Source organism: Lasiodiplodia theobromae (assembly GCF_012971845.1).
Source record: "Lasiodiplodia theobromae strain AM2As chromosome Unknown scaffold_8, whole genome shotgun sequence".
Taxonomy (NCBI): Eukaryota; Fungi; Ascomycota; class Dothideomycetes; order Botryosphaeriales; family Botryosphaeriaceae; genus Lasiodiplodia; species Lasiodiplodia theobromae.
Window position 1 is genome coordinate 862929 of NW_023336574.1, and position 12406 is coordinate 875334.

General features: G+C 54.7%; 3 protein-coding genes across 3 annotated transcripts; 2 read left to right on the forward strand and 1 right to left on the reverse strand.

The window, feature by feature from the left end:
* On the forward strand, window positions 1–1416 carry LTHEOB_3261 (uncharacterized protein; the record flags this gene model as incomplete). The annotated part of the gene is made up of 2 exons (XM_035512165.1): window positions 1–1127; window positions 1182–1416. The coding sequence occupies 2 exons, from the start codon at window positions 1–3 to the stop codon at window positions 1414–1416; spliced, it is 1362 nt and encodes a 453-aa protein (XP_035363154.1).
* A 1419-nt stretch (window positions 1417–2835) lies between these two features.
* LTHEOB_3262 (Double-stranded rna-binding-like) lies at window positions 2836–3421 on the forward strand (the record flags this gene model as incomplete). Its single annotated transcript, XM_035512166.1, has 3 exons — window positions 2836–2875; window positions 2921–2980; window positions 3267–3421. The coding sequence occupies 3 exons, from the start codon at window positions 2836–2838 to the stop codon at window positions 3419–3421; spliced, it is 255 nt and encodes an 84-aa protein (XP_035363155.1).
* A 4294-nt stretch (window positions 3422–7715) lies between these two features.
* On the reverse strand, window positions 7716–8263 carry LTHEOB_3263 (CoA-binding protein; the record flags this gene model as incomplete). Its single annotated transcript, XM_035512167.1, has 2 exons — window positions 7716–8104; window positions 8176–8263. 2 exons carry the CDS (start codon window positions 8261–8263, stop codon window positions 7716–7718), a joined length of 477 nt encoding a protein of 158 aa, XP_035363156.1.
* Between the last annotated feature and the right edge of the window lie 4143 nt (window positions 8264–12406).

Sequence of the window (12406 nt, forward strand, 5' to 3'; positions counted from 1 at the left end):
ATGGCGACTCACAACATCCACTGGACCGACTACCAATCGACAACAAGTAGCGGCAGCTCAAGACGCAGCGGCGGCAGCGACACTAGCGACGAGTCTTACCGGTCAAGACGCAGCGCACCAGCCGCACCGCGCGATCAGCGCCCGTCGCTCCCAAAGCCCGAGACTTGGCACGCGCCCACCGACCGCCGCCGCGAGCAGTTTTACGACGAACCCGTGGAGTACTACGAGGCCCGATCGTCGGTCGACACGTACGCCTCGACGTCGGAAGAAGAGCTGGAAGAGGAAGAGGAGGAAGATGACTACCCGCCTTACGAAATCCCCGAGTACAGACACGAGGCGTTCCCAACCGACGCCATCCCTGCAACACCGAGAGATTTCGCAGACCTGTTCCCGTCGGCAAACAGGCTGTCCATCCAGCACGACGATGCCACGATTGACGGCAACATGAACCTGCGCGTCGACACCCAAGTCGAGACGCGGCGGGGAAAGCAGCTCGTGACCCTCTTCCATCTCCGCATGCACGACCTGAAGAGTCGCGACTTTTCGCTGCGCCGGTACTGCAGGGACTCTGGCCGCGAGGTTTGCCACGCCATCCGGAAGTATCAGAAGCCGCCGTCGGAGCGGCCAGCGCTGCAGCGGTCCTTCAGCAGCGCCATCGCCACTTTCCGACACAAGCCGGAGCGCAAAGCCTCAGCCACGTCAAGCCTCAAGCGCCAAGATTCCGGGTACGGATCGATTGTTGCAGGCGATGATGAGTCACGCCCTAGGTCAGCCGGTCAGCCCAAGCGAGCGCAGCTGATGCCTACCAACACGATGAAGATGGAGTTCTCCAACTACGCCCACGTAGACATCAAGCGCCGCGGAACCAAGTCAAATAAGAGATATGAGTTCGAGTACTGGGGAGTCAACTACGCCTGGAAGCGCGTGTCGAAGAAGGACGGCAGCTTTGAAGAAGTCTCTTACCACCTGACCCGGAGCGACAGTCCCGTGGCGCTGGCACACATCGTTCCCGTGCCCCTCACCAATGCGCAGGCTCGCGAGGAGGCGGCCAAGGGCGGCTGGATTCCTCCGTGTTCCATGTGGATCAGCGAGCCGTCAATAATCGACGGTAGCGCAGACACTGCTGAGTGAGTACATGCATGTTATATATTGCCTCGCGCACGTTCTAACCCGTTTCCCAGCGTCGTGGTCTCATCGGGAATCATGGCTCTCGTCGACGACAGCATCAAGAACCACTTCCACTCCAAAGAGTCGACTCAGATCCACATTCCGCTGTCGAGGAACGCGTCGTTCAAACTGAACATGGACTATGTCGGCCCGAAGCGTCTGATTGACGAAGTCTTCCATCGTACCACGCGGGGCAACACGTCGCCGCGCGGGCCCACGCCGCTGCGGCGGACGTCGATGGAAGCGTGACGGCGGATGTAATTTGCACCACCCCTTCTTCTCGTACAAAGTTCTCTTTCTCTTTTCATAGACATTTATTACCCACGGCATATGCTCACCGCCGGGTGCAGAGCTGCAGGCGGCCGGTTGGAATTGGTTTGGGATCCGGATATCCGCATCGCGAGAGTTGCGCTTTTTTCGTAATCAGCATGGGCCTGAGACAGGGCATCGGTTGCATAGCGGTGAGGCAAGGGCATCTGGGCGGGATTGTTTGCTCTCGGTTCGTCCAGTGTTTGGGGCCGGGAATTATTGGAATTGCTTATTTCGCGGAATCGGGACCGGCAACCTTGGAAGGGCAGCAGAGACGGGACGGGATGATGGATCACGCAGCAAGATCATGACTGGCGTCCGGGACGGCATCTCCCTTTTGTATTCCCTCGGGCCGCATATGAATGAATGAATCAAGCTCTCACCGCCGCGCTGGGCGGCGAGAAAAGTTTTTTCCTGCACGACTGGAGTATATGGCTCACCGTCGCGCCGATTGCCGAGCCGTCACGCCATGCGGGAGGCTTGTTTCGGTGCGACTGGGAGAGCAGCGAGGAAGTAGGTACCCGCCGTCGGCCCATGGCAGCGTGCGGCTCTCCCGCACTGACGCGCTCCCGCGCCAGCACCTCACCTGCTGTCGCAGCCGGCGGATGGCGCGCGGGTCGTCAGCGGCGGCGGGCGCAAAACGGCTTGGGCAGCAGACCCGAGCAAACGGCAGCTTGATCTTTTTTTGCTGCGCTGCGGGACATTGCCCACGTCGATCGTGGCTAGGGCTTAGCGCGGACTGTGGGAAAGACACGTCGCGAGCCGGCCAACTCACACTCGCAGCTTGGGGTTGGCGGCCGGCTGCTCCGCTTCGCGGTCTCTCCTTGCTGGCGCGCATTGGTTTGTGTGCGGGCGGAGCGGGCGCGCTGGCGGCGCTGCAATGGGCTCGCCAGCCTGCAGCAGCTGCGCTGGCAGCGATGAGAAGAGCAGCAGCTCCCCATGCTGCCCTCTGGCGGCCCGGCCCACCACTCGCCCGGCCAGTCGGGCCCGGCGCGCCTCTGCCTCCCTTCCAAATCATCGCTTGCGAAATGGCAACTGAGCAATGATGCAGCGCGGCTCAATAGTTGGATACCGGCCGGCCAAGTCAACGCTTGAACCACACCGTCTCACGCCCCCCCTGCTCGCAACGGCTCCCTACTGCTGCTCTGCGACCTCCACGCCCAAGCTGCGCGATGCCCCGGGATATAAGAATGACGCCCCAGCCAGACCACCACGCCAGAGCACACATCACACTCTGCGGTGAACAACACATCGCCCCAGCCCAGACCAGACCGCTCCTTCCTCCCCTGCTCCAAAACTCACTTCAACCCAACCTCCGCTAGTTCCCCACAACCACCCAACTCGCCTCCCACCCTCACAATGGCCAGTCGTCCTAGCTCGTGGCAGGAGAAGCTGCAGGGTAAGGCCCTCCCGCCCAGCGACGCGCCCCGCTGACCGCCCGCAGACTACTGCAGAGCCATCTCCTACCCGCCGCCCGTCTACAAGGAGTTCTCTGACCGTCGAGGTGAGTCGACCCCTCCCCGTCCGCTGCCACGCACCCTGTCAATTTTTTTCCTATCCGCCGCCGCTGCCCTTGGGACCGCTCTCTCTTCCCGCCGCGCTGGGTACCCCCCCTTGCTTCCCCGGATCAGCGAGAGAGCGCCATCGACGCATCATCCTCTTTCCCGAAACAGCCGAGGCCGGCAATCATTCAATATCAACTACCCAAAACGCTCACCCGCCCACCACCACCCGCGCCCACACCGCATTTTTTCCCTTTGAAACATTGCCGCTGACTGCTTCTCGCGCAGGAGGACGTACCGCCTGGTCGAGCAGCGTCCACATCGGCAACATGAGCGTGCCGGCGCGCTTCTGGTACGACGGCCAGTACGTCGACAAGGCCAAGGAAGATGCCGCCGAGGTGGCCTTGCAGAGGCTGTGCAGTACGCAGCCGCAGCGTTGGTGAGCGACCATTGTCCGCCTTCCCCGCCTTATCTCTGCTCCTCACCCCTCGCGTCGGCCCGGCAGAGCGGCAGGCTGACCGCCATCTTCTCGTCCAGATCGGCCTCGCCAAGAGTTGCTCTCTGTCTGCGTGTTTACGCACCATCAATTCGCGAAATCCTGGATACCTCACTTCCCGCCGAGCGTCGCGTAACCACTCAAGAGTTGCCACCTGACCTCTCGGCCGTGATTTAGACGGAGAAAAGCTCAAGCTGTTACGTTGACTGACCGATCTTTCCCCCGCTTCTCCTTGCTGCCCTTCTTGGGCGAGCCTGAGTGCTGCACTCGGCATCTTTTTCCTTGAATTGGAATGGCCTTTTCTCAACATTGGATTTTGGGGTTCTTGGGAATCAACCTTGGGGGAGTTCACATCTGACATCATTTCACTTGGATATTGGCGTAGGAGAACAACGCTCTCAGTGACGGGTATATTTTTCTTTCGTATCATCATCATTTCCACTGGAGCGAGGGGTTCTTCGGGCGCAAACAAACACAAACCATGTTAAAGGAATCTCATATGTTTCTTCTTGTTCCATTGCTACCTCCAACATCTCTTCCTGTACGCTAAGCCATCTATCATGACAGAAGTTAGCCTCTACGTCACCCATCTTCGTCTGTTGGGGTGTGGATCCACATCCTCTCTGCGTTCCTCGTTACCAGTTCCTCAACAGTTTTGCATGCTTTGGGTCGAAGTTGCGGTGAATTTCAGACCGCTGTCGTCGGCCGCTTGCATGTCGCGCATGTAACATCTGCCGTCCCGTAAGGCAAGGATCGGGGGAGTTGAACGAAGATGCGATCACGTCGATGCGAAGCCAAGCAACGGAGCGCAATGGCAAAATCAGACAAAAGGGAGTAGCGCGCAAAAAATAGAAAAAGGGACAACTCGCAGCTTCGAGCGCGTCCATTGACCAATCAGCACTTTCGAGAGCTTAGTGCGTAACGGCGTCTGTGCTCCCTCCCTAATTTTTTTTTTCTCTTAGGGTGTGATTGTTTGCGCGCTTGCTGTGCCGCAGCGGCCGGAACGATCCGTCCCGAGAAATGGGTCCGCCTTCGGCAGATGGACGAGCCAACTCCTCCTCGCCTCGTGTCGGCCATCACGAAAATGCGAATCGCAATAATGATCCACGATACGATCGCTCGGGTGATTGCGTGCTACTGGTGTGTGCGACGCCGATCATGCCATCAGGCCTTTTGCGCGAGCTGGTGAGCTGACATTGTATATTAGCACCCCAACGTTGCCGGATACTCGTGTCGGTACGACTTTGTTCAAGGAGGAACCCTGCCCTTGCGACGAGTTTACGCGTCGTTGAAAATGCCGTTGCGGGAAAAACTTCGGCTCGCAAAACACCAGTCTGGACCACGCCAAGCGACAATCAATCCGCGTTAGAATCATGCCAGAGGCAATGCATCGCCTGCCATTCTGTCTTCGGGTCCCTAGCTCCTCGTCTTCCTGATTCAAAGCCCAGAGTTGCCCACAATAAATGACAAAAGAAGACCAGGAACTAATCTTATTCCAACAATAGATTAGATTGCTGTTCCCACCCGCCCCGACCTTCTGTAAGTAATAGTCGCCCTGGCTTTTCAGGTTATCGCACGCTAACCTTTTCATTTCGAAAAAAAAAAAAGCAACCCTGACCCCCCTTTTTTTTTCAAGGGAGCTTCCCTCAACCATCCACCCCAACCTTTCAGGGTAATCCTCACCCAGAGTGCCTCTAGCGACTTCAGTCGCTAATTACTAATCTAAGTCTAAAGGCAAAGAGAGCTAAGGGGGGAAATAGGATGTCTTAGTCGAAGGCCGGCAGAATATTTGTCCCCTTCCAGGTGTTGTGCACCCGGGCGGGGTAGGTACACTCGGTGATTGATATAAAGGATCCTTCTTTTATCCCCACCCATGGGCGTCTCCGCGCAAAGACCGCACGCGTGCCTTCAAACTTGAGCGGGAGCGCGCAACTGTATTACGCCCGCGCCGAAGTAAACAGAACAAGAGATGGAGTCACCGTGGTCTAAAGCCGGCGAACCCTTGGCGCTGCCAAACAACCTGCTGTATATGTTGATATGCCGTACACTGATTCATGGTTGAGGAAGCGCTGTCTCTCGTAAGTCCGACTCCCACCCGCGAACTGCTTCTTCAAGCGCTATGTACACAACGCAGGTCACCTTCTCACCTTGGGACATCGCCTGGTAGAGGTGACCCAGGAAGCTCGACTGGCAATGCAGGCTCTCTTTTCTTATTCTCTTCAAGTTCCTGCGCTTCTTCGCGTACTTCCAACTCGCACCTAGTCCGGTCATCATCCATTTCGCACGGATGCGGCTGATCCTCCAGCTCTGCCATCACCTTAGCGGCGTCCGAACTATTTTCTTCACCTTCAACGTTCTTCTCCCTCGTTCGAGCGCTTCGCCGCCAGTATATTAGCGACATCAGGAGTACCGCCAACAACGCTGCGCCAATCCCGACCCCTACCCCGATACCTAAGAAGTGAGATCCGGTGCTACCGGATGAGGATGAGTTGAGGGTACACTTGAGGAAGTCGATGCCGCTCTTGAGCCAGTTTTAGAGATCGAGGCTAGCGGTGAGGTCTGCGAAGCAACCTGTGAAGTGCGTGCGTCTGCCGACGAATTTGACGTAACAACTACGTCCACGCTCGCTGTTGGTGGGAACCCAGGAAACAGGACCAGATCCGTCTTCTGCCATCTCACGTCGACTGGTTGCGCCCACATCGTCACGACACCTGTGACCACGGTCTGGCCCCCGGAGACTGCCTCTACGGTGGTTTTGCTTCCTCTAGCGAAGGTCGAAAGGCATGCTGTGGATATGATGGCTCTCTCGATGCCGTCCGATGTGGTCAGCGTGTACAAGCCTAAAAGTTCGAACCCCCTGGTCATTGGCATCAGTGACTGAGTGTTTTGGGTTTACAAGTTACTGCTTACTCTTTACAGCAGATGGCAACTGTTTCGGTTTTCTTCTCCGTGCTCGTTCCAAGCTCGTGGGTGACTGAGAGGCCTATCGTGCATCCATGCGGACAGGCCCCTGGGCTGAAAACTTGGGAATTCCATAGCTTCCCATGGCCGGAAAAGCCAGACGGGAAACAAGATGAGTCTCAAGATTCCATGGAATCCTCGGCATTCTGAAGCAGCAGCCCGCCTTCAATACTTATTGACGCTTCATTTTCGTACGTCCAGTGGGAGATGCAGGATGATGGAGGCGTGAAAATTGAAGGGAGGACTTTCGTGGTAGAGAAGCTGATACCGACAGTAGAAAGTTGTGTTATCGAAACTGTAGGAGACATTTATTGATGGGAAGTTGGTGAAAGATCGTGCACGGAAATGTTATATCCTACACGGACTCTAGTGTTTTTGGCAGCTATCGCAGTGGATCGTAACAAAGGAAGGATGTAATGGATCAAAGGTGAAGGAATGGAGCGATGGGGAACCCAAATCAGGCTAGAGTTGGGGAGCTTTTATTTTTATAGAAATCATCAAGGCATCGCGGATTTGGCTGTTTTCCAGGGATGTTAAGAGCAGTGGCGCAGATTAGGCAGAGGGATGTACGTTCGAATGAGCTGAACTCGAGGCTGTGCAAGATGTATTTGATTAAAAGGCCCAGTGCTTCAAAAATGGTTTCTCAAGGAGCTAAGATCTGCAGTGACCAGTCTCTCCTGGTTATCAGCTGCATGTATTGCAACTGGACGCCTCGGTAGCACATCTGGGGCTGAGGTCTCTGTGCTGTCTCAGCCTTGAACATGTGCAACCATGCCATACCCAAATATTACCACCAGCGCCGACGTTTGTAGGTCAAATTAGAATCAGAAGACTGGATCTAGAAGCCAAGGCCTCGGGTAGGAAAAGAAATGTTTTACAAGATCACGACCCTTACAACAGGCAGCCTTAGCTGGATCGACTGAGCTTGCACAAAAACTCTACCATGGTTGACACAAACTTGAGAAATCTGGTAGAAGCAAGTTGGTATCATACGTCTTCTAAGGCGGCTCAGCACACTCCTGATACGAAAACCCCCTGATTTCTCAAGTTGCTTCTACCAGTTAGTACAGTAAGCAACAATGAGAGAGTTTGAGTTGCAATGAGAGAGTTTGAGTTGCAGCCTACCGCAGCATTAAATGGTGGGTGCACGACGCTGTTTCGACGCATGAGCAAGCAGCATGGTAATAGTTCTTCATAGAAGGAAGTACGGCTGTCATTACTCAATAATCTCTTGCAACCGACCTGAAAAAAAAAAACTCATAGAAGTTCCGATGCTCCTCTCACAGCCTGGACCATTCCCTCCCGGCAATCTTCAGCGCCTCCTCGCCATCGACCAACACGCACCAACCTTCCCCATGACCGCCATTCCTGCCCCACTTATCGCCCGCAATCACGGCGCCGGGCCACGCCTCTTCTGCAAACTCCAGCACCTTGTCGTCGAACGTGCCCGGCTGCAGCCAGACGGCCCGGACGCCGACCTCTTTCGCCTCGCGCAGGAGCTTCAGCGTCACCGGCGGCGGGGTTATCACGGAAAGCGCCGTCTCGGATGGAGAAGGGAGCGCTTTGGGCGAGGATGCGGTGGTGTGGGGCTTGCTGAGGGCGGTGATGCTGGACGAGCCCGGGTTGATCGGGGTGACGGGGAGGGAGTGCTGGAGGTACCATACGAATACTGTTGCAGCCATGTGTGAGTCGAAGAGACAAGCATAGCGGGGTTGTTTCAATGGACGACCGATTACGGACCTTTGTGGCCGAACTTTGCGGGATCGGAGCTTGCGCCCGCGACGGCGAAGCGTGGAGAGGTGAAGAAGGTTTTGAGAGCGACTTCCATGGCTGTTAGCGGTGACTGTGAGAGTGCGAACAGATGGACGCGTCGTGTCAGTGGTGCGGGCTGCGGAGATGGTTTGGGAGTTTATATTGGAGAGAGGCGCATGACGTCGTTTAGCGCGGCGGTTGCGTGCATCCGATGGACCCTGCATCTGGAAGGTCAATGCACCATTCCAGGGTCTATTTGAAATAGAGATATCCTTCCGTGTGGGCCCGCTTATAAACTTCTAGTCCTGTAAATTATTAATATACGAGGGATCTAGATTCTGTGGGACCAGAGATAACATTTCTATTGGCCTACTAGCAGAACTTGAATGTAAAATGGTTCCCGAGGAGACACGCCCATACTATGTGCAACAGTCCCGAGTATTCCATTTGAGTCTAGCCATTATTTGTCTAAACGTATTTGAACTACCACACATTGATTAGCTAAAGAGAAATAAAAGGAACCTTGAATTCCTTCTGCCCTCACCATAATATTGAAGTTTGCTTAAAATGACTTGCGTATCTTTGTGATTTTACTCATCCGCTGGTACATACATTCGCTCCGACCAAGACAACCAATCTCTAAATGTCTGAGACAGTTTGTCTTGAGATCAACTGCGTCGTAGTCTTTGTATAATGCCAGCCCCGCTTTGTATAGAAACGCTCAAGCGCGAAGTCAAATCACTCTAACTTTCCCAACTTTAAAATTTCGAGAATCACATCCTTCCAACTCTACCCAATCCGCAAACATGTCAGGCAGTATTTACTGGTATTGCTGCAAGTGCCACAGGCGCAACCATGGTAGCACCGAGAACTGCATGGCTTGTGAACACCATCTGTACGGCTGCTGTGACTGGCATTTGCCAGTGCGAGGAAGACTGCGACGGTTGCTTAAGACGGCCAAAGGGCGGAGGATCCACCCTGGCCTGTTTCCCTGGCGCCGCTGAATTCTCTTGTTCTTTTAACGAGAGAGTAGATGGAGTTCTGAAGAGTATGTGAAAATTGAACGGAAATAAGAAATCAATATGGACGAGAAGGGTACACCCTGCTAGCTGACTGCACCCATGATGATGTGAACATGAACCTGTCAAGATGCACGTGTCGTGAGGTCAATTGTCTTTGATTATTGAGTTCTTTTAGCAGAAGACTTATGCAGTCGACGTATTTTGGTCTAGGTATCGTGCTTGTTCTGCTTCAAGCACCGCCAACACCGTTGTTCACGTCCCTAAACGCTGCCTCGGCTTTTCCAAATCAAATAATGAGGACGCCGCTTTACATCTTCTTTCGCCCATGATACACACAAATCCCCTTACCGCCGCCCTTATGCTTTGGATGAAGCGGACACAGTGGGCTGCCGGGCAAATGCTCTGGGACATCCCACGCGAAGCTTGGATTTTGTCTGTCCACGTCTGAATTGGTCTTTGGGGGCTCCTCTGCCATTATATGGCTCAGCTGAGCCCTGAACCAATCGTTTCCGGGAACAGGCGGCGTGTCTGATGTCAGTCGTCGTGGCGCGTTCCACTCATCTTCGGCGGCAATTCCCTGGCTCATGAGCACCGCGTCGCTGTCCCACACGCCACTGCTGGGGGTTGTGTGGTGTGTCGAAGTTCCACGCGCACCCGGGGCTCGCCCGGCCGATTTTCTATTTTCTGGCGATGGCCCGGCGAAGAAGAAGCCGGCGTTCTTGCCGGCGGCGACGCGGTCAATGCTGAAGCCCGGTGGTGTGTTGACGCGCTTTTGGCCTGGAGGAACAAACTCTGCGAGCATTGATCCTCTGTGGATGGCATCTTGACGGCTTGGATGCTCGGCGGTTTGAAGGAAATCGAGTTTTCCCCTCGTCGAGCTTCCAGGGCTCTCTGGCGGTGAAATTCCTCCAAGGGAAGTTCCGATGAAGTCGGGGCTGTAATGCTTGGAGTACGGAGATGGAGTTGAGTGTCCACCGAGGGAGAAATAAGAGTTACCCTCTCGGCGGTTCTTGCGAGTGTAGGGAGTGAAAAGCGCAGCCTCGTTGAGATTATCCTGGGTGAGAGGGAGCGGATGAATAACTCGTTCTTCCCCTCCGTTCGACTGATGAGTGGATCCAAATCTAAGATGCCTTTGAGGAGTGGATAGTTTCGGTAGAGCAAGAGCGTCTGGCTCGATGACTGCGCATGTATTAGCCGCCCGAAAACATGGATGTTATCGACTTGGTAACCTTTGCTCTGCTCTGCGTCTGGTTTCTCTGCTAACATTTTCACCGGACTGATCACGTTGGCAATGCTTCGAATATCACCGGGAGCAAACGGCCCCCGCCACAGCCGGCGCTTTATCGATCTTTTCTTCTGGGAAAGCGTCGAAGGCTGATTATGACTACCATCGGAGGTTAAGAAAGGCGTTTGTGCTGCAGACTTGGGTTGTGTGCGTATATTTAAGGGACTCTGCGGCTTGCTAGACTTGAGTAGGTGACTACTGTGGGACCTCAGGTGTGCGAATATTGGCCTTGATGCCTTCTGCGGAGAACCCCTGCTCGGACACCTCCCTTCCCTCTCGGCGGATGCCTTGGAAATCCCCTCTACGGACGAAGCATACTCGCTATGCGAATCGTCGGTGGAAACATTCGACCTCGCAGCGAACCCCTCACTCTTGGAATGGAAATGGAGCTGCTGCATTGAGGCATTCGGCGTGATCATGGGAGATATCGCCGTCGACTCAACGGGCCTTTCGGGCTCAGAGTCATGTTTCCGTAACGCTTTGAACCAGTGAGACCTATTGGCGGCAGGCTTTGGCTCCGGTGTAGCAACTGCCGGAGGACTGGCCGGGGGAACTTCACTGGCTTTGCTGGGATCTTCGTAAGTCATCACCTTCCTCAGGCTGGCAATGGTTCTCCTCCTGCCACCTCCGGGTGAGAATTTCTCCGCAAGGTCAGTCTTGTCGGCGTTGATAAGCCTCAAGTCCGGCCCAGACCTCATGACTCTGCGCGCAAAGCTAGAAACGGAAGAGCGCGCCGACGTCTTGTGTGAATCAGGAAAAGAGCTATCACTAGGATTTTGGGTGATAGTTGCTGGGCGATGCGAAGTCTGTGTGTGTTCACTTGTTGCACGAACGTGGCGATCCAAAGTCGATGTTGACGACATTCGTATGCCACTGTTGGGATCTGATTCGTCCGCACATAGGTTTGTGGAAGGCGTCGGTCCTTTGATTGGTGGCGTATCTTCCGGAGAGAATGTGCCGTCTAGTGCCCACTGTAGCACGTATGGGCATGTCTGCGAATGTGCTGGGACGAGCGAGGAAGCGAGGTGGGTTGTCACGGTTCGTGTCCGTTCTTGCGCGTGTGTGGATTGCATTGATGGGGGCGAAACCCATTACATTAGCCGTCACTCGATGTAAGGCTGTGACAATGTCAATTCGTCGCGGGGTAGAGGATGATAGCAATACAGTAGACGTGAATAGGGAAGCCAAGGAAAAGAGGAGCAGAGGAACAAAGTTGTGCTCTGGGTCTCACAAGTTTGCCATAAGAAGCACGGTCCTAGTCACTTCTAGCTCGCTGATTAGAAAAGCTCTTTAGGCCAAATTTCTGAGTAATAGGGACCCCCTCTGGAAGGAAAGTCCGCCCCAAATGACGCAAGAGTTGGGAAACGTCGCGTTGACGTTTGATCCTGGGTTGCCCCCAAAAGGTAGGAGCGATAGCACGGGTGCGAGTGCGAATGCGAGTTCGGACTCACCAAGGCCGTGGGGCACTGGGGGACAGAAAACAATGAGACCCATAAGCCTTGTGAGAATTCCTTCGTCTTACACGCACCGAAGTCTTTGCTCTGGAGTTGCACCTTGAGATAGCATACGGCTTCAATTCCACCTCTGGTGACAACGCCTAGATGGACAACCGTGGGCATTAATCGTCAGTACAGAAAGCGCGAGTATGCTACTCTTGCCAGTACGACTTTCTAGAATGCTGCACATAAGCCTGACTGTTGTTTGTTCCTCGCTGCGATTTCAAGGTGGCGCTTATGGAGACATGGTCCTACGCAACACCGCAAAGACCATCAGGTGATGTTGGTTTCCGCTGCTGCTCTGAAGCAACCCATTGAGGGATTGGGACCCGATGGGGAGATGGGTAGAGGCAAGTTTCGCAGCTTCAGTCTCACGTGGAGTTGGGGTGATCGCCCGTATAACTCAGCTCGCTCAT